General features: G+C 42.7%; 1 protein-coding gene across 3 annotated transcripts in view; it reads left to right on the forward strand.

Annotated features, from left to right (window-relative positions):
- LOC109898079 (lysine-specific demethylase 4A-like) overlaps window positions 1-21,653 on the forward strand; it is a 58,032-nt gene that overhangs the window by 7,839 nt on the left and 28,540 nt on the right. For all 3 annotated transcript variants that reach the window (XM_020492853.2, XM_020492851.2, XM_020492855.2), the window contains 8 exons: window positions 1,730-1,888; window positions 2,033-2,208; window positions 6,135-6,249; window positions 6,826-7,019; window positions 7,332-7,381; window positions 7,468-7,571; window positions 9,512-9,649; window positions 11,853-12,103. In XM_020492853.2, the coding sequence (XP_020348442.1) occupies window positions 1,748-1,888; window positions 2,033-2,208; window positions 6,135-6,249; window positions 6,826-7,019; window positions 7,332-7,381; window positions 7,468-7,571; window positions 9,512-9,649; window positions 11,853-12,103 (1,169 nt within the window). In that variant the 5' untranslated portion in view covers window positions 1,730-1,747. The remainder of the gene's footprint in view (window positions 1-1,729; window positions 1,889-2,032; window positions 2,209-6,134; window positions 6,250-6,825; window positions 7,020-7,331; window positions 7,382-7,467; window positions 7,572-9,511; window positions 9,650-11,852; window positions 12,104-21,653) is intronic.

Below are 21,653 nucleotides of genomic sequence, written 5' to 3' on the forward strand. Positions count from 1 at the left end.
AATCCAAATTCACAAGGCACAGGCACTTAGTTCAGACAACAGTTCCATTCCAGTTCGTAGAAACATGTCAAACGATGTATAGAATAAATCTTTAGGATGTTTTTATCATAAATCTTCAATAATATTCCTACCGGACAATTCCTTTGTCTTTAGAAATGAAAAGTAATAGAGCTCACGGCCGCACGCGAGCATTCTGCCAGACACCTGGTTCAAACGGCTCTTATTCGCTCTCCCTTCACAGTAGAAGCCTGAAACTTGGTTCTAAAGACTGTTTACATCTAGTGGAAGCCTAAGGAAGTGCAATCGGACCAAATCTTTACGCTAAATTGGATAGGCAAAGACGTGAATCTACAAACCTTAGATTTCCCACTTCTGGGTTGGATTTTTTTCTCAGGTTTTTGCCTGCCATTTGAGTTCTGTTATACTCAGACATCATTCAAACAGTTTTAGAAACTTCAGTGTTTTCTATCCAAATCTACTACTAATATGCATATTTTAGCTTCTGGGCCTGAGTAGCAGGCAGTTTACTCTGGGCACCTTATTCATCCGAGCTACCCAATACTGCCCCCCAGCCATAAGAAGTTAAAGAAAAAAATCTTCATCCAGTTCGAAGTGAGCAATCGCCTTTTTGTAATTTTTAATAACCTTTTACTTAACTAGGCAAGTCAGTTAAGAACACATTCTTATTTACAATGACGGCCTAGGAACAGTGGGTTAACTGCCTTGTTCAGAGGGAGAACGACAGATTTTGACCTTGTCAGCTCGGGGATTCGATCTTGTAACCTTTTGGTTACTAGTCCAACGCTCTAACCACCAGGCTACCTTCCGCTGTTGTGGTGTCCAGAAGTTATTTTCGGTCATAAGAGACAGTAGTAGAAGCTCAAAACGTGATTCTCCCCCTCTGGCACCATTATTTTGACATGAAGAAGTGAATGTGAGACTATAGGGCGCATGAATTTCGTCAGCAAGAAGTATGACATTACAAATCTTTTGCGTAATGTGAGAATTTAACTTGCTATCTGTAGAATCGTATAGCTTTGGAATCGTGACATGACGTACTTTCGAGGAAAATAGGCACATTTGACACTGACTTTGAGAAGGGATTGCGTGAAGATTAGCTTAGCAACTGCGTAACGCAGCATGACAAGGTGAAAGCGATTGGTTGACAGTCTGCTGGGTGGGGTGTTAGGAATCCAAGGAAACTATATCTCCTTTCTATAATATCTCTGACAGCGGCATCATGCAATGCACCCTGGACTAAGGAGGCAGGCAAGTAGGAAAAATGTGCTAGACCCTCTGTTAAATTACACATTGCTTGAGGTAGGAATATCACAAAAAAATCAATGGCCCTTTTCGAGAGAAGACATCCTCCAGAGTTATGACATCGGCCAATATTGAGATGAGAAATGTATGATGATTTCGCGATGTAAGTCTTATTCCTATTAACTTTCATTGTAGTAAGAGCGACTTTATGACGGTGTTGTGCATACCGGCTGGATTTCGGCCTGCTTGAACACCAATATCTAAGATAAACATGAAATGACCCTGGGAATCGGTAGGACATCACTCGGCTACACAACAAGAAATTAACATTCAAAATGGGTGAACATTTCCTTTAACACAACATGATAAGTCAGAGGTGAAGCATTGGCTATCAAAATGTGATGCAATTAACACAGACATCAGATCAACAACAAAAACACATGTTCTCTCTTGCTCTGATCTGCAGACACTGGACAACTCCAGGATGGCAACAGACACTGCATCCCAGCAGACTCCTGGCTCCAAGATCATGACCTTTCACCCTTCCATGGAGGAGTTTAAGGACTTCAGCCGTTACATCGCCTACATGGAGTCACAAGGAGCTCACCGAGCTGGAATGGCTAAGGTTAGTGTGTGTGTGTGTGTTTGTTTCTGAAGATAGAATGATGACTGCTTATGCATATTATGTTTCAAATGTTTATATCCCATTCTATAAAGAATACACTCTGCATAAATTAAGTCAATGCTATGTTTTGTGTGTGTGTTGCAGGTTATTTCACCCAAAGACTGGAAGCCCAGACGTACTTATGATGACATAGATGACCTGGTGATCCCTGCTCCTATACAGCAAGTGGTGACTGGCCAGTCCGGTCTCTTCACACAGTACAACATCCAAAAGAAACCCATGACCGTCCAAGAGTTCCGCAAGACTGCCAACACAGACAAGTGAGCTTTCACACTGTTAAACACAGTACTCATTTTTAACATAGTTATACACATGGTTGTAATATAGTACATTCACATTGTTAACAAAGTTCTACACATGGTACAGGACACATGATACATTGTTATAAACTACACATGGTTGTAATATTGGTTTTATTTCTCAAAACACTGAAGCCATGGATCACAAGCAACAGCCACACTGAGCTAAAGGCTAGAGCGGGACACTAATCCGTAATCTTATAAGAAATCCCGGTGAACCATCAAACAGGCAAAACGTCAATACAGGACTGAGATTGAATCCTACTATACTGGCTCTGATGCTCGTTGGCTGTGGCATGGCCTGCAAACTATTACGGACTACAAAGGAAAACCCAACTGCGAGCTGCCTAGTGACGTGAGCCTACCAGACGGGCTGAATGCATGCATGCATGAGAGCACCAGCTGTTCCGGATGACTCTGTGATCACGCTCTCTGTAGCCGATTTAAGCAAGACTTTTTAAACAGGTCAACATTCAAAAGGCTGCGGGGCCAGAAGTGTACTCCAAGCATTCGTGGACCAACTGGCAAGTGTCTTCACTGACATGTTCAACCTCTCCCTGTCTGAGTCTGTAATACCTACATGTTTCAAGCAGACCAACATAATCCCTGTGCCCAAGAAAGTGAAGGTAGCCTGCCTAAATGACGACTACCCCGTAGTACTCGCGTTGGTAGCCATGAGGTGCTTTGAAAGGCTGGTCATGGCTCACATCTACACCATCATCCCAGAAACCCTAGACCCGCTACAATTCGAATACCGCCACAACAGATCCACAGATGATGCAATCTCATTCCTACTCCACACTGCCTTTTCCCACCTCGACAAAGGAACGCCTACGGAAAGTATTCAGAACCTGGACTTTTTCTACATTTTGTTACATTAGTCTAATTCTAAAATTGATTCAATTGTTTTCCCCCCCCCTTAATCTACATAGGATTTCAGACCCTTTACTCAGTACTTTGTTGAAGCACCTTTGTCAGTGATTACAGCATTGAGTCTTCTTGGGTATGACGATATGTTATTGACTGTACGTTTGTTTGTGTACGTCTGTTTTGTCGCACTGCTTTGCTTTATCTTGGCCAGCTCCGTTGTAAATGAGAACTTGTTCAACTGGCCTACCTGGTTAAATAAAGATGAAATAAAAACAAGCTTGGCCCAACTATATTGGGAGTTTCTCCCAATCCTCAAGCTCGGTCAGGTTGGATGGGGAGCGCTGCTTCACAGCTATTTTGAGGTTTCTCCAGAGATGTTTGATTGGGTTCAAGTCCGTGGTCTGGCTGGGCCACTCGAGGACATTCAGAGACTTGTCCCGAAGATTCTCCTGCATTGCCTTGGCTGTGTGCTTAGGGTCGTTGTCCTGTTGGAAGGTGAACCTTCGCCCCGGTCTGAGGTCCTGAGCGCTCTGGAGCAGATTTTCATCAAGGATCTCTCTGAACTTTGTTCCGTTCATCTTTCCTTTGATCCTGACCAGTCTCCCAGTCCCTGCCGCTGAAAAACATCCCCACAGCATGATGCTGCCACCCATGCTTCAGCATAGGGATGGTGCCAGGTTTCCTCCAAATGTGGTGCTTGGCATTCATGCCAAAGAGTTCAATCTTGCTTTCATCAGACCAGAGAATCTTGTTTCTCATGTTCTGAGTTTCCTGTAAATGCCTTTTACTGAGGAGTGGCTTCCGTCTGGCCACTCTACCGTACAGGCCTGATTTGGTGGAGTACTGCAGAGATGGTTGTCCTTCTGGAAGGTTCTCCCATATCCACAGAAGTCTGGAACGCTGTCAGTGACCATTGGGTTCTTGGTCACATCCCTGACCATGGCCCTTCTCTCCAAATTGCTCCGTTTGGCTAGCAAGAGTCTTGGTGGTTCCAAATGTCTTCTGTTTAAGAATGATGGAGGCCACTGTGTTCTTGGGGACCTTCAATGCTGCAGACATTTGTTTTGGTACCTTCACTAGATTTGTGCGGACACAATCCTGTCTCGGAGCTCTACGGACAATTCCTTCGACCTCATGGCTTGGTTTTTGCTCCAACATGCAATTGTGGGACAATATGTAGACTGGGGTGTGCCTTTCCAAATCATGTCCAATCAATTGGATTTACCACCGGTGGACTCCGATCAAATTGATCATCCATGAGCTGTTTCTACAATGGAAACAGTATACACCTGAGCTCAATTTTGAGTCGCATAGCAAAGGGTCTGAATAAGGTATGTTTTTAGTAAATATATTGACTTTCGCTTTGTCATTATGGGGTGTTGTGTTTTGAGGACTTTTTTTTAAACATTACAATGTGGAAAAGTCTAGGGGTATGAATACTTTCTGAATGCAGTGTGTTTTATTTTATTTCTAAATGATAAATATTGATACATTACTAGCTCAAACACAATCTGCAAAGATTAGTTAATTGCATATCAGTTAATGGCTCAGCACTGCTACATAGTACATACACCAAAGTAGGCTTGGGCCATAGATTTTCATATCGTCATACCGTCCTCCTCATCCCTGGATTTACGGTATTACCGGCATGGCCCACAAGGGGCGGCAAAGTTAGAGCATCCCATTGGGCCTCTACCAGAATGCTAACAAAATTTGCACAAACTAATAGTGACATTACATAGACATCGTTTAGCTAAACGGTAACGAGTGAAAGCGAACATAACTAAGTGCAAAGCCAGCTCAAAGTTGTGCAAGCATAGTTAGTAGCTACTGAATGTAATTTTTGGTGAGTTCGGACATTTCCAAGCAAAAGTGAGCGAGGGGAAAAAACTGTGCAAATCAACAAAGTTGTGATGAATGCTCTTCTGTGTACACGGAGCAGAGGGGGAGAATGGAGGAGGAAAGACCGCTAGTAGGCAGCAAAGGAGGGGAAAATGGTAACTATGCATCTCTTCCAGAACTTTTTTTAAACTTCTAGCAGAAATCCATTAGCTTATAGAGCCCATAGTTATAGAACGCTATGGACTCACCAGCTCCTGCTTTCTCCCGTTATGCTATTTACAAACAAACAAACACGTGACTGGCTCAACTGCTCTGGGGAACTTCATAATGTGGCAGGTGAAATTTAAGAACACAATCTGCTTTTTCTCTGTTGGGTTCTGAGAATATGGAAAATGTATTCATGTCACTGAGGAAGAGAGGGTAATGTATAACATTTACTTTGTCAGGATTTGTTGCTAGCCATCAGGGATCTTTTGGGAGAAGAGACAGTCTGGTACCAGTCACCATGACAGCCGTGAGTTGGAGTGAGCACTTTGGGGCTGAGGTCAGGTCAAATGAAGTGAGGAAGAATGGGTATCACTAAAGTTCTTACTAGCAACAGATGCATTGGCTGTTCAGATGTGTCGGAGGAGACTCCACATTGGAGAAAGGGTTAAATATCAGTGCTTTATGTGAATATGTTGTCTGTTCAGCTGTTCGATCCTTTGAGAAGAATAAACTTGGTTTAAGCTTTCATAGTGTCTTAGGTTCTAATTATCAGTAAGAACTCAACATCTAAGTATTGCAGAAGTTGACTGCAGGTATTAACTGAAAGTAGCTACAAATATTAAAATGTATTGGAGAAATTTCCAAGAAATAGTGTTGACAATATTGAAAAACCAGCCTACCCCATTTTGATATAGTCCCAAGTTTACACCATAGACCTACAGTCATACACACACACACAAGCTCAGCAGATTTTAATTTCAAATGAAAAATTAATATTTATGCAGCAAATGTTAGTGCATCGAACCAAATTGCATCTATTCGTTTTTTTAATCAAACTGAGTCGCACCAAATCGTTCCTGTATCGTATTGGAGCCCATGGCATGTATCTAGATCAGTATCGAATGGTCTTGAAAAGGAAATATATACAGCCCTACTTGTTTAGTTATCTTCTGTTACTTTTGTTGTAGGTTCTGTAACCCCCGATATGTGGATTTTGATGAGCTGGAGAGAAAGTTTTGGAAGAACCTGACTTTTAACCCCCCTCTCTATGGAGCGGATGTCAACGGAACACTCTATGATCCAGTGAGTGATTCCATCTCATTCCATGTTCTAATTCTATTTCAATAGACCATTCACTGTCATTAAACGCATTAAAGCTTTTACTTTACCAAGGTATTCTCCAAACATCAGCCCTCCATTTGGTTCCATTTCGGATTTGAACCCACAGCCTTCTGTTTAAATGTCAATGTCGTCACCCTTAAAGTTCCAAAGCAGACGTTTTTATATCAAATCATTTCTGGGTAAAAATGAATTATCTTGTGACTGTACAACCATTTTCTTTTTGACCATTTTATTTGAGAACATAGCTTCTCAGCAAAGAGCAATTTCTCAAGCAAGAATTCTTCTAGGGTTGTCTGGGAGTGGTCTGAGTGGGGAGAGAAACTGAAAACTGCTGTTATTGGTTTGGAACTCTTATTGGTCTATTAACAATTTTAACGCCAGGTGATGTCACCAGCAGGCCAAAACTTCATCCCACCACAACAGGCTTACATTTCAGGCTGCCTTTTGAAACGGCTCTTTATCATTTTCACAGTATTTTTTTCCAACCTCAACTGCACTGGGCCTTTAACAACATCGTCTCTGCTCTCTCTCTCCTAGGACGTGACAGAGTGGAACATTGGTCATCTGAACACTATCCTGGACACTGTGGAGAGGGAGAGTGGGATCAAGATCAAAGGGGTAAACACTCCTTACCTGTATTTTGGCATGTGGAAGAGTACCTTCGCCTGGCACACTGAAGACATGGATCTCTACAGCATCAACTACCTTCACTTTGGAGAACCCAAGTCCTGGTAGAGTTTAGTTTGATTTATTTTGCATAGTTAGAAAAACAGAAGGTTCAGTGCAGTGAAGTTATACCAGTAGATATTTACTGTATGTCGATTTTACAGTTTACAAATTAAACGTGTGGGTTATTATTATACGTAACACCCAACACTAGCGTCCTGTCCAGGAGGTGTATTTGTACATCGAGCTGCTTCATACTACAGCAAAATGCTCCTACACTATGGGCCGTTCTGGCTAGGACAAAGCTTATTTTATTTACTTACCTAACACATAGCATCTTGACAACCACTGACATCGTTGCTCTTATCTCTCTACAGGTATGTTGTTCCCCCTGAACATGGGAAGAGATTGGAGCGTCTCGCTAAAGGTACTTGAAAATAATTTTCCTTATTGTGTATCTATGTCCAGAGTAGTCAGCAGAATTCTTAACATAATTGACTTCTTCTCATGCAGGGTTTTTCCCTGGGAGTGCTCAGAGCTGTGAAGCTTTCCTGCGGCACAAGATGACTCTAATCTCACCCTCAATCCTGAAGAAATACGGCATACCATTTGAGAAGGTGACCTCTCTTTCAATGGCATAATACAATCATCTTTACTGACCAAAAACTTTCTGGCTATACTGTAGGTTGTTACAGTGGGATGATTTGACTGTTTTGGCAGTAGGAGTAAAAGTAATATTGTTTTCAATAGTAGTATTGTATGTATGTATGTATACATGCGTGTCCACTTGGGCTAGGCGACTATTACGATAGTATTGGATGTCGAAGATGCTTGACAGCTGTTGCAGTTGGTGATGACGTTGTGACGTGACAAACAATGTATAGCCTATTTCAACTTGATTGGCGCCGCGCAGTAAAGCGCTGACTGAGCAGCCCACAGCAGGACCATGCTGTGGCCTTTTCCTTTGCTGTAGGCTGCGTAACCTATTTCAATAAATGTTATAAAAAAATCTACAGAATGCAAGAGAATGCAGACAGAACCATTTTCACCAAAGCAGTGCAAAATGTCTGGTTAAGATTTTTATTTTTCTCTCAATGTTTGATTATCTGGTCCGTATAGCCAGACACTTCGGGGCAGCATCCCCATAGCATGATGCTGCCATCACCATGCTTCACGGTAGGGATGGTGTTAGATTGGTGATGAGCTATGCCTGGTTTTCACCAGCCATAGTGATTTGCATTCAGGCCAAAGTGTAATCTTTGTCTCACCAGACTACAAAAGTCTTTCGCTTGTCTTTACGAACTCCAGGCGTGCTATCATGTTTAATTTCTCATGAGTGGTTTCTGTCTGACCACTCTCCAATAAAGCCCAGATTGGTGAAGTGCTAAGGACAACTCCTTCTGGCAGGTTCTCCAGTCTTAGCAATTTAACTCTGTAATTATGTCAGTGGTTATTGGGTTCTTGGTCACCTACCTGACCAAGGCCCTTACCCGGTTTCTCAGTTTGGTCGGATGGCCAGCTCTAGGTAGTTCCATATTTTTTTCATTTCCTGAACTTTCATCACTCTAGAAATGTTTTCTACCCTTCGCCAGATATATGCATCATCACAATTTTATCTCTGAGATGTACGGACAGTTCTTTGGACTTTGCGCTGTCGTCTGTGGGACCGTAAATAGACAGGTGTGTTTCTTTCAAAATCATGTCCAAACAATTGAATTGTCCACAGGTGTACGCCAATCAAACTGTAGAAACATCTCAAGAATGATCAAAGGAAATTGGATGCACCTGAGCTCAATTTGTAGTGTCATAGCAAAGGGGTATGAATACTTAAGTAAATTAGATTTTCTGTATTAATTTTTCAATAAATGTGGAAAAATGTCTAAACATGTTTTCACTTTGTCATATGGTATAGTGTAGATGGGTGTGATGTTTTATTTATTTAATCCATTTTGAATTCAGGTTGTAAGAACGTGGAATAAGTTAAAGGGTATGAATGCTTTCTGAAGGCACTGTATGTAGGCAAAAAGTGAAATTGAGCAAGCAATATCAAGATAGACGAAAACGTATAGCTCAGCAAAGCTTATTAAAGAAACTATGCGTAGAGTAGGCCTATTTCCACAGCCTATTATTAGCAATGTAGGCTACAGCCTACCTACAATGTATAGAAGCCTAGGCCTAATAAGAGAGAATTTATTAAAATGCAAATCATTGAATATTCATACAATTCTGGGGACAGCAGAATTGGGTGCTCTGCAGTTGAGGCTCCTTGACAGTCACTTGCGTGTGGGCACAATTTCTCGCCACAGCTCGAACATAGAGTAATAGGCAACTTTAAAAAGATTTGGCTCTAAAATACCTTTGTCATGATTCTGCTGGTCCTTCCTGAAAGCAAGCGAGCTCGCGGTCCTTGTTGGGGGAGTTGGCCAATAGGGGCCGATACCATCGTATCACTTTTTGTGTGCACTTAATCACTATAGGACAAAGATTGACATCACCCAACCTTAGAGTCCACCTCTTTAGATCAGTGGTCTGACTTGTTGTGTGTGTCTGTGTTTAGATCACCCAGGAGGCAGGCCAGTTCATAGTGACCTTCCCTTTTGGCTACCATGCTGGTTTCAACCACGGCTTCAACTGTGCAGAGTCCACCAACTTTGCCACACAGCGATGGATTGATTATGGCAAAATAGCCACACTGGTATGTACAGATAAATGAATTAACACATTGAATGTGTGATTCCAGGTCATATGGTTGTGTGTGTGTGTGTGTGAATGGTGTTTTGTAGTGTGGTTTGTAAAGCATGGCACTAGCAAAGGCAAGGTTATGGGTTTAACATCTCCTGGGTACGTGGGACGCTAGCGTCCCACCTGTCAACAGCCAGTGAAACTGCAGGGCGCCAAATTCAAAACAACAGAAATTCCATAATTTAAAATTCCTCAAACATGCATGTATTTTACACCATTTTAAATAAACACTTGTTGTTAATCCAGCCACAGTGTCCGATTTTCAAAAAGGCTTTACGACGAAAGCACACCAAACGATTATGGTAGGTCAGAGCCAAGTCACAGAAAAACACAGCCAAAGAGTCACAAAAAGTAGAAATATAGATACAATTAATGACTAACCTTTGATGTTCTTCATCCGATAACATTCATAGGACTTCATGTTACACAACACATGTATGTTTTGTTCGATAAAGTTCATATTTATATCCAAAAATCTGAGTTAACGCGTCAATGTAATGTTCAGTAGTTCCAAAACATCCGGTGATCAATTTACAGAAATACTCATAGTAAATATTGATTAAACGATACAAGTGTTATTCACAGAATTAAAGAGACTTCTCCTTAATGTCAGATAAAAAATAAATGTTACGGAAAAAGCAAACCATGCAATAATCTGAGTACGGTGCTCAGACGACAAATTAAGCCAAATTTCTTTTTTTGTGTGTAAATTTTACCCCTTTTTCTCCCCAATTCCGTGGTATCCAATTGTTTAGTAGCTACTATCTTGTCTCATCGCTACAACTCTCGTACGGGCTTGGGAGAGACGAAGGTTGAAAGTCATGCGTCCTCCGATACACAACCCAACCAAGCCGCACTGCTTCTTAACACCGCGCCATCCAACCCGGAAGCCAGCCGCACCAATGTGTTGGAGGAAACACCGTGCACCTGGCAACCTTGGTTAGCACGCACTGCGCCCGGCCTGCCACAGGAGTCGCTGGTGCACGATGAGACAAGGATTTCCCTACCTGCCAAACCTTCCCTAACCCGGACGACGCTGCAGTACAGCGCCCTTAACCACTGCGCAACCCGGGAGGCCCAAATTAAGCCAAATTGATATCAAATTTATTTATATAGCCCTTCGTACATCAGCTGATATCTCAAAGTGCTGTACAGAAACCCAGCCTATAACTCCAAACAGCAAGCACGGTGGCTAGGAAAAACTCCCTAGAAAGGCCAAAACCTAGGAAGAAACCTAGAGGGGAACCAGGCTAAGAGGGCCAGTCCTCTTCTGGCTGTGCCGGGTGGAGATTGCCGGGTGGAGATTATAACAAAATGTTCATAAATGACCAGCATGGTCAAATAATAATCACAGTTGTCGAGGGTGCAGCAAGTCAGCACCTCAGGAGTAAATGTCAGTTGGCTTTTCATAGCCGATCATTAAAAGTATCTCTACCACTCCTGCTGTCTCTAAAGAGTTGAAAACAGCAGGTCTGGGACAGGCAGCACGTCCGGTGAACAGGTTAGGATTTAATAATCGCAGGCAGAATGGTTGAAACTGGAGCAGCAGCACGGCCAGGTGGACTGGGGACAGCAAGGAGTCATCATGCCAGGTAGTCCTGAGGCATGGTCCTAGGGCTCAGGTCCTCCGAGAGAGTGAATTGGAGAGAGCATACTTAAATTCACACAGGACACCGGATAAGACAGGAGAAGTACTCCAGATATAACAAACTGACCCTAGCCCCCCGACACAAACTACTGCAGCATAAATACTGGAGGCTAAGACAGGAGGGGTCAGGAGACACTGTGGCCCCATCCGATGATACCCCCAGATAGGGCCAAACAGGAAGGATATAACCCCACCCACTTTGCCAAAGCACAGCCCCCACACCACTAGAGGGATATCTTCAACCACCAACTTACCATCCTGAGACAAGGCCGAGTATAACCTACTCTGCTTTTATGGCAGAGTAGCAGGCTGTTTAATTTGGGCACTCTTTTCATCCAAAATTCCCAATGCTGCCCCCTACCCTAGAGAAGTTAACTCCAGCAAGGATCACATAAAAAAAAAATCCATGCATTCACTCACTTCCTGTAAGTTGCCTTGGCTAAGAGTCTAGTAAGTGGCATTTATTGTATGATATTCTCATGACCAATCCCTGTCCTATCTCTCCCAGTGCTCGTGCCGTAAAGACATGGTGAAGATCTCCATGGATGTGTTTGTGAGGAAGTTCCAACCAGATCGCTACAAGGCATGGAAGGCAGGGAAAGACAACATTCCTATTGACCACTCCAAGCCCACGCCAGAGGCTACTGAGTTCCTGACGGGAGAGAAGACAGGGGAGCCTGGGAAGGAGGGTCCAAGCCCCAGCGAGGCCCCTGACCAGGAGGAGGACACCCCAGGCACCACTGCACAGGAGGAGACGAGGTCTGTACTTTACTGTTCTCACTTACCCTGTCATGTTTGTCATTTCCAGCTGGTATAGCTTAAACCCCTAGAGTTGATGTCTGCGCCCAACGAAAGTACAATTGGCATTAAATAAAATCTGCAGTTTGTGGGGGAAAGGGTGTGTGTGTCCCATAACTTGCTAGGGAGTAAACATGTTAGGGACAATATAGAATGATTCACAATAATTGTTCACAAAAATAATATTTGCTTGCCAAAATGTAAATGTTAGCAATCCTTTGCATGAACTACCTAATTTATTACAAATATTAATTGTTAATTATGGAAATTAAGGTGAAGGATTTTTTAAATCATTTTTTAATAGTTATATAATACAAATCGAGGTGAGTGCGATGGAAATGCTTTTGACGGCTGATCTGCTTCTGTTCTGTGGGTGGCACTGTGCTCTTTTCGAAGGATTGGTCCTGGTCTCTCGGGGGCCATGGGATCTGGGGGGGGTGGGTGGGTGTGCCAGTCACTGGGATGACAACCCAACTCGGGATGGGGAGGGGTTTCAGCTGGTGGAATAGTGGGGACCAATTAGAGGTTTACTTAGTAGCAATGCACAAATCATGGTATAGCTATATGGACACTCAATCACTATGGTACTTTTTAATGATGAGTTTGTTTATATATATATGATAAATAGATTTGAAACTTGTATTTCATTGTGGTGAAATATGTATTAGCCAGTTATAATTGTAATGGCTTAGCACATAATAAGAAAAGACGATCAGTATTTACCTGGCTAAAAGAGAAGGAATATAATTTCTATTATTTACAGGACACTCATTCAACAATTTTAGGTGAAGTTGTGTGGAAAAAGGACTGGGGGGGTGAATGTTTATTTTTATTTTTTTTCCATGGGCAAAGAAATTCAAAAGGTGTGAATATTAACAGTCATTTTGATCCAAATGTACAAATTGTCCAAACAGATTAAGGTCGATGGATGATTTAAAATGTTATTGGACCTTAAACCGATATGGCCTATTAACCTATACGGTCCAAATAAGGATGACCCACGCTTCTTTGAAAATATATATTACTTGATATATGTATTACTTTTTTCCCTTAAAAGGTAGGGGTCAAAATTATTGGCACCTAAAGATCCTTATAAATAAAGTAGTCAAAAGTTTAGTATTTGGTCCCATATTCCTAGCACGCACTGACTATATCAAGCTTGTGATCCTACTTGTTGGATGCATTGGCAGTTCGATTCGGTTGTTTTGATCATTTTGTTCCCAGTAGAAATTAATGGTAAATAATGCATTGTCATTTTGGAGTCACTTTTATTGTAAAAAATGATTATGAATAATCCTGAATGATTTGTGAATAATGATGAGTGAGAAAGTTAGATGGTCAAAGATAACATGTAAACAGGGTGGGAATAATTTTTGGGTCCACCAGCCACTCTGGAAGGTAGAAAAAAAAAAAAAAAAAAGTACCAGCCAGTTTTTTTTCAATCCATAATTACACCCCAAAATCAAACATGAGCATGCTTTCTATTGTTTCAAAAATGTATTACTAATAAGTAAAGGGGTATGTTGCTTAATTTTATTTTTGTGAACTGCGTCTGTTAAGACAATTTACACTCAACAAAAATATAAACTCATATGAGAAAAGATTCCAGAAGTTTATTTCTGTCAAATTGTATGCAAAAATTTGTTTACATCCCTGTCAGTGAGCATTTTTTCCTTTGGCAAGATAATCCTTCCACCTGCCAGGTGTGGCATATCAAGAACCTGATTAAACATTATGATCATTACACAGGTGCACCTTGTGCTGGGGACAAAAGGCAATTAAGATTGTGCAGCTTTGTCACACAACACAATGCCACATGCAATTGGAATGCCCACCACAGCATCGGATACTCATTTTGTTACCATAAGCCGCCTCCAACGTTTTCAAGAATTTAGCAGAACATCCAACCAGCCTCACAACCGCATGTAACAAAGTCGGCTTCTTCAAGTGCGGGATCGTCTGAGACCAGACACTTGGACAGCTGATGAAACTGAGGAGTATTTCTGTCTGTAAGAAAGCCCTTTCTATGGGGAAAAACTCATTCTGACTGGCTGGCCCTGGCACCACAGTGGGTGGGCCTGGCTCCCAAGATTAGGGCCTAATTAATTTATTTCAATTGACTGATTTCCTTATTAATTGTAACTTAGTAAAATTGTTGCATTTTGCTTGGTATAGATCCAATAATACAAACAGATGAACATCAAGAAAGTTCCTTCCCTGCCACAATGCTGAGTGATACGGACTATTTATTATTATAGTTCAGGGCTCTACACTAACATTTTTTACATGGAGTACAAGATGTGCTTCTAAGTAGAAATGTAGAAGCACACAAATAAATTTAGCAGAGACGGTGACTAAAAGTTAATGAATACAGTTTTTGGAGAGTGTGCTTGATTGACCATGGAGCAATCATTAGATGAGACAGCGGTTCAGCTGGCCCGGGACATGCCGTTTCAGTGGTAACTCGGGCACTTAGCAGCAGAATGTTGCAGCAAACTCAAATTAACATTGAAAACCAAAATAGGATGTGAACAAAATATTTAAATGGCCAAGAAACACGAGGACAAAGTCATACTTAAGTTGCCTTGTCAATTTGACAGGTGGGCTTTGGATAATAAAAAATAAAACTGTTGCCAAATAGTGTGTGGCCAATGTGGCAGGTGAAATATACATTCTTACCCACCAATGACAATCTACCCTCATTTGGCCAGTGTTAATCACCAACGCTCCATGCTAACCTCTCCTGTTATTGGTACTGGTGAGAGGTTAGCATGTGTTGGGGGTATGACCTTTGGCCCTCTAACTTTTTCTGTCAGTATTCACAAGTCATTTAAGATTATCTGTGATCGGGGTAACATCCACATTAATGTAGAAGTGTGCCAGATGTCTCGCCGGATGTATATACAGTGCCTTTGGAAAAGTTTCCGATGCCTTGACTTTTTCTACATTTTGTTACGTTGCAGCCTGATTTTAAACTAGATTAAATAAAACAATCTACACACAGTACCCCATTATGACAAAGCTAAAGTTTTTTTTTTTTTATAAAAACGGCAATGCCTTATTTACGTAAGTATTCTTACTCTTCGCAATGAGACTCGATTGAGCTCAGATGCATCCTGTTTCCATTGATCATCCTTGATGTTTCTACAACGAGTACACGTGTGGTAAAGTCAATTGATTGGACATGATTTGTAAAGACACAGACTTGTCTATAAAGGTCCCGCAGTTGACAGTGCATGTCAGAGCGAAAACCAAGCCATGAGGTCGAAAGGAATTGTCCGTAGTGCTCCGAGACAGGATTGTATCGAGGCACAAGATTCTCTGTTCTGATGAAACCAAGATTGAACTCTTTGGCCTTAATGCCAAGCGTCACGTCTGGAGGAAACCTGGCACCATCCCTACGGTGAAGCATGGTGGTGGCAGCATCATGCTATGGTAATGTTTTTCAGTGGCAGAGACTGGGAGACTAGTCAGGATTGAGGAAAAGATGAACGGAGCAAAGTACAGTGCCTTGCAAAAGTATTCATCCCCCTTGCTGTTTTTACTATTTTGTTGCATTACAAGCTGTAATTTAACTGGATTTTTATTTGGATGTCATGTAATGGACATAAATAAAATTGTCCAAATTGGTGAAATGAAAAAAATAACTTGTAATAAAAAAAACAAAGTGGTGTGTGGTGTGTGCATATCAATCAAATGTATTTATAAAGATCTTACATAAGCTGATGTCACAAAGTGCGGTACAGAAACCCAGCCTAAAACAGAAAGCAATGCAGGTGTAGAAGCATGGTGGCTAGGAAAAACTCCCTAGAAAGGCCAGGACCTAGGAGGAAAACCTAGAGAGGAACAAGGCTATGAGGGGTGGCCTCTTCTGGCTGTGCCGGGTGGAGATTTGAACATCTTGGCCATGTTCTGTAATGATGCTCATAGATGACCGGCAGGGTCAAATAATAATAATCACAGTGGTTGTAGAGGGTGCAACAGGTCAGCACCTCAGGAGTAAATGTCAGTTGGCTTTTCATAGCTGATCATTCAGAGTCTATTGCTCCTGCTGTCTCTAGAGAGTTGAAAACAGCAGGTCTGGGACAGGTAGCACGTCCGGTAAACAGGTCATGGTTCCATAGCCTTAGGCAGAACAGTTGAAACTGGAGCAGCAGCATGGCCAGGTGGACTGGGGAAACGAGTCTTCAGGCCAGGTAGGCCTGAGGCATGGTCCTATAGCTCAGGTCCGCCTCTGAGAGTGTACTTAAATTCACACAGGACACTGGATAAGACAGCAGAAATACGCCAGATATAACAGACTGACCCTAGCCCGCCAGCACGTACATTTCTGCAGCGTAAATGCTTGAGGCTGAGACATGAGGGGTCGGGAGACACTGTGACCCCGCCCGACGATACCCCCGGACAGGGCCAAACAGGCAGCATATAACCCCACCCATTTTGCCAAAGCACAGCCCCCACACCACTAGAGGGATATCTTCAACCACCAACTTACTGTCCTGAGACGAGGCCGACCTTCACACTCCTGGGCCAAACTACACACAATCATAGGACCTACTGAAGAGATGAGTCTTCAGTAAAGACTTACGGGTTGAGACCGAGTCTGCGTCTCTCATGGGTAGGCAGACCATTCCATAAAAATGTAGCTCTATAGGAGAAAGCCCTGCCTCCAGCTGTTTGCTTAGAAATTCTAAGGACGGTAAGGAGGCCTGCGTCTTGTGACCGTAGCGTACGTGTAGGTATGTACGGCAGGACCAAATCGTAAAGATGGGTAAGAGCAAGCCCATGTAATGCTTTGTAGGTTAGCAGTAAAACCAGCCCTTGCCTTATCAGAAAGCCAGTGTAGAGAGGCTAGCACTGGAGTAATATGATAAAATTGTTTGGTTCTAGTCAAGATTCTATCAGCCGTGTTTAGCACTAACTGTAGTTTGTTTAGTTGTTTTCATCCGGGTTGCCGGAAAGTAGAGCATTGCAGTAGTCTAACCTAGAAGTAACAAAAGCATGGATTAATTTTTCTGCATAATTTTGGGACAAAGTTTCAGATTTTTGCAATGTTACGTAGATGGAAAAAACCTGTCCTTGAAACAGTCTTTATATGTTTGTTAAAAAAAGAGATCAGGGTCCAGAGTAATACCAAGGTCTTTCAGTTTTATTTGAGATGACAGTACAACCAAGATTAATTGTCAGATTCAACAGAAGATCTTTGTTTCTTGGGACCTATAACAAGCATCTTTGTTTTGTTCCAAGTTTAAAAGTAGAACATTTGCAGCCATCCACTTCCTTATGTCTGAAACACAGGCTTCCAAGGATGATAAGTTTTAAGTCTAATACTGCGGGTAATGGAGTCGCCAATGACTAGTGTTTTCAATTTGTCAGAGCTAATGGTGGGAGGCTTCAGCGTCTCAGACCTCATAATGGGAGGAGTAGAGACCAGAGAAGGCTCGGCCTCTGACTCCGACTCGCTGCTTAATGAGGAGAACCGGTTGAAGGTTTCTTTCGGCTGAATGAGTGACACCGGTTGAGCAATCCTACAGCATTTCCTTCCAGAAGCCATGAGAAAGTTGTCTGGCTGCGGGGACTGTGCGAGGGGATTTATACTACTATCTGTACTTACTGGTGGCACAGACACTTTCATTCTTTCCTACACTTAAATTACCCTTGCCTAACGATTGAGTCTGAAGCTAGGCTAGAAGCACAGCTATCCTCGCTGTAAGGCGATCGTTCTCCTGTATGTTATGAGTACAGCGACTGCAATTAGAAGGCATCATGTTAATGTTACTACTTAGCTTCGGCTGGTGGAGGTCGTGACGAAACACGTCCAGATAAAGTGTCCAGAGTGAAAAATTTGAGCGAGGTGGGGAAAACTAAAAATATAAATGGTAATTAAAAAGTAAAAACTGGGAAGTTGGCAGGTAGCAAAGTAAGGTTAGAAACAAAACGCACAGCAACACGAAAACAAGTCTAAATATTTATTCACCCCCTTTGCTATGAAGCCTCTAAATAAGATATGGTGCAACCAATTACCTCCAGAAGTTACATAATTAGTTAGATTGCACACAGGTTGACTTTATTTAAGTGTCACATGATGTCAGTATAGTACACTGCTCAAAAAAATAAAGTGAACTCTTAAACAACACAATGTAACTCCAAATCAATCACACTTCTGTGAAATCAAACTGTCCACTTAGGAAGCAACACTGATTGACAATATATTTCACATGCTGTTGTGCAAATGGAATAGACAACAGGTGGAAATTATAGGCAATTAGCAAGACACCCCCAATAAAGGAGTGGTTCTGCAGATGGTGACCACAAACCACTTCTCAGTTCCTATGCTTCCTGGCTGATGTTTTGGTCACTTGAATGCTGGCGGTGCTTTCACTCTAGTGGTAGCATGAGACGGAGTCTACAACCCACACAAGTGGCTCAGGTAGTGCGGCACATCAACGCGAGCTGTGGCAAGAAGGTTTGCTGTGTCTGTCAGCGTAGTGTCCAGAGCATGGAGGCGCTACCAGGAGACAGGCCAGTACATCAGGAGAAGTGGAGGAGGCCGTAGGAGGGCAACAACCCAGCAGCAGGACCGCTACCTCCGCCTTTGTGCAAGGAGGAGCACTGCCAGAGCCCTGCAAAATGACCTCCACCAGGCCACAAATGTGCATGTGTCTGCTCAAACGGTCAGAAACATACTCCGTGAGGGTGGTATGAGGGCCCGACGTCCACAGGTGGGGGATGTGCTTACAGCCCAACACCGTGCAGGACGTTTGGCATTTTCCAGAGAACACCAAGATTGGCAAATTCGCCACTGGTGCCCTGTGCTCTTCAGAGATGAAAGCAAGTTCACACTGAGCACATGTGACAGACGTGACAGAGTCTGGAGACGCCGTGGAGAACATTCTGCTGCCTGCAACATCCTCCAGCATGACCGGTTTGGCGGTGGGTCAGTCATGGTGTGGGGTGGCATTTCTTTGGGGGGGCCGCACAGCCCTCCATGTGCTCGCCAGAGGTAGCCTTACTGCCATTAGGTACCGAGATGAGATCCTCAGACCCCTTGTGAGACCATATGCTGTTGCGGTTGGCCCTGGGTTCCTCCTAATGCAAGACAATGCTAGACCTCATGTGGCTGGAGTGTGTCAGCAGTTCCTGCAAGAGGAAGGCATTGATGCTGTGGACTGGCCCGCCCATTCCCCAGACCTGAATCCAATTGAGCACATCTGGGACATCATGTCTCGCTCCATCCACCAATGCCACGTTGCACCACAGACTGTCCAGGAGTTGGTGGATGCTTTAGTCCAGGTCTGGGAGGAGATCCCTCAGGAGATCATCCACCACCTCATCAGGAGCATGCCCAGGTGTTGTAGGGAGGTCATACAGGCACGTGGAGGCCACAAACACTACTGAGCCTAATTTTGACTTGTTTTAAGGATATTACATCAAAGATGGATCAGCCTGTAGTGTGGTTTTCCACTTTAATTTTGAGTGTGACTCCAAATCCAGACCTCCGCGGGTTGATAAATTTTGATTTCCATTGATAATTTTTGTGTGATTTTGTTGTCAGCACATTCAACTATGTAAAGAAAAAAGTATTTAATAAGAATATTTCATTCATTCAGATCTAGGATGTGTTATTTTAGTGTTCCCTATATTTTTTGAGCAGTGTATATATACACCTGTTCTGAAAGGCCCCAGAGTCTGCAACACCACTAAGCAAGGGGCACGACTAATCAAGCGGCACCATGAAGACCAAGGAGCTCTCCAAACAGGTCAAGAACAAAGTTGTGGAGAAGTACAGATCAGGGTTGGGTTCTAAAAAAATATCAGAAACTTTGAACATCCCACGGAGCACCATTAAATCCATTATTACAAAATTTAAAGAATATGGCACCACAACAAACCTGCCAAGAGAGGGCCGTCCACCAAAACTCACAGACCAGGCAAGGAGGGAATTAATCAGAGAGGCAACAAAGAGACCAAAGATAACCGTGAAGGAGCTGCAAAGCTCCACAGCGGAGATTGGAGTATCTGTCTCAGGGACCACTTTAAGTCGTACACTGCACAGAGCTGTGATTTATGGAAGAGTGGCCAGAAAAAAAGCCATTGCTTAATGAAAAAATAAGCAAACATGTTTGTTGTTCACCAAAAGGCATGTGGGAGACTCCCCCAAACAAATCGAAGAAGGTACTCTGGTCATATGAGCCAAAAATGGAGCCTTTTGGCCATCGAAGAAAATGCTATGTCTGGCGCAAACCCAACAGCCTGAGAACACCATCCCCAGTGAAGCATGGTGGTGGCAGCATCATGCTGTGGGGGATGTTTTTCATTGGCAGAGACTGGGAAACTGGTCAGAATATGAAGGAATGATGGATGGCGCTAAATACAGGGATATTCTTGAGGGAAACCTGTTTGTCTTCCAGAGATTTGAGACTGGGACCGTAGGTTCACCTTCCAGCAGGACAATGACCCTAAGCATACTGCTAAAGCAACACTTGAGTGGTTTATTAAGGGGAAACATTTTAAATGTCTTGGAATGGCCTAGTCAAAGCCCATACCTCAAACCGAGAATCTGTGGTATGACTTAAAGATTGTTTTACACCAGTCTAACCCATCCAACTTGAAGGAGCTGGAGCAGTTTTGCCTTGAAGAATGGGAAAAAATCCCAGTAGCTAGATGTGCCAAGCTTATAGAGACATAACACAAGAGCCTTGCAGCTGTAATTGCTGCAAAAGGTGACTCTACAAAGTATTGACTTTGGGGGGGTGAATAGTTAGGCACACTCAAGTGTTCTGTTTTTGTCTTGTTTGTTTCACAATATAATAATAATAAATATTTTGCATCTTCAAAGTGGTAGGTATGTTTTGTTAATCAAATGATACGAACCCCCCAAAAATCCATTTTAATTCCAGGTTGTAAGTCAACAAAGTAGGAAAAATGCCAAAGGGGGTGAATACTTTCGCAAGTCACTGTATAGACAGATCCTTGATGATGTTAGGTTCTTATTTTTCAGAGTAAGTAACTAACACTAGAGAAGCTTGACCAAGTTTTAATTATTCTCACAGCTTCGTCGAAAGCTGTATTTAGACAAAAACATTTTCTCACCATCGTGTGTGTGTGTGTGTGTGTGTGTGTGTGTGTGTGTGTGTGTGTGTGTGTGTGTGTGTGTGTGTGTGTGTGTGTGTGTGTGTGTGTGTGTGTGTGTGTGTGTGTGTGTGTGTGTGTATATGTATGTGTATATATATATATATATATATATATATATATATATATTACACCCCACTTTGGACACTACTCCTTTTCTCAAATCCTTACATCTTATGGTTTGACAGGAAGAGGGTAACAGGATACTAAAACCATTATTTCTCCCTTCAGGGGATCTGACCTGACCTCAACCCCTCCTTCGCCTAATCCACAGATTTCCTCTCGTATCACCTATCGCACTCCTTTGACTCTCTCCCGTCCACGCAGCACATTCCACAGCCACTCTGTTTTTGTACAGATCTCACTCCTTTATATACTA

This window comes from Oncorhynchus kisutch, linkage group LG10, assembly GCF_002021735.2.
Source record: "Oncorhynchus kisutch isolate 150728-3 linkage group LG10, Okis_V2, whole genome shotgun sequence".
In the NCBI taxonomy this organism is placed as follows: Eukaryota; Metazoa; Chordata; class Actinopteri; order Salmoniformes; family Salmonidae; genus Oncorhynchus; species Oncorhynchus kisutch.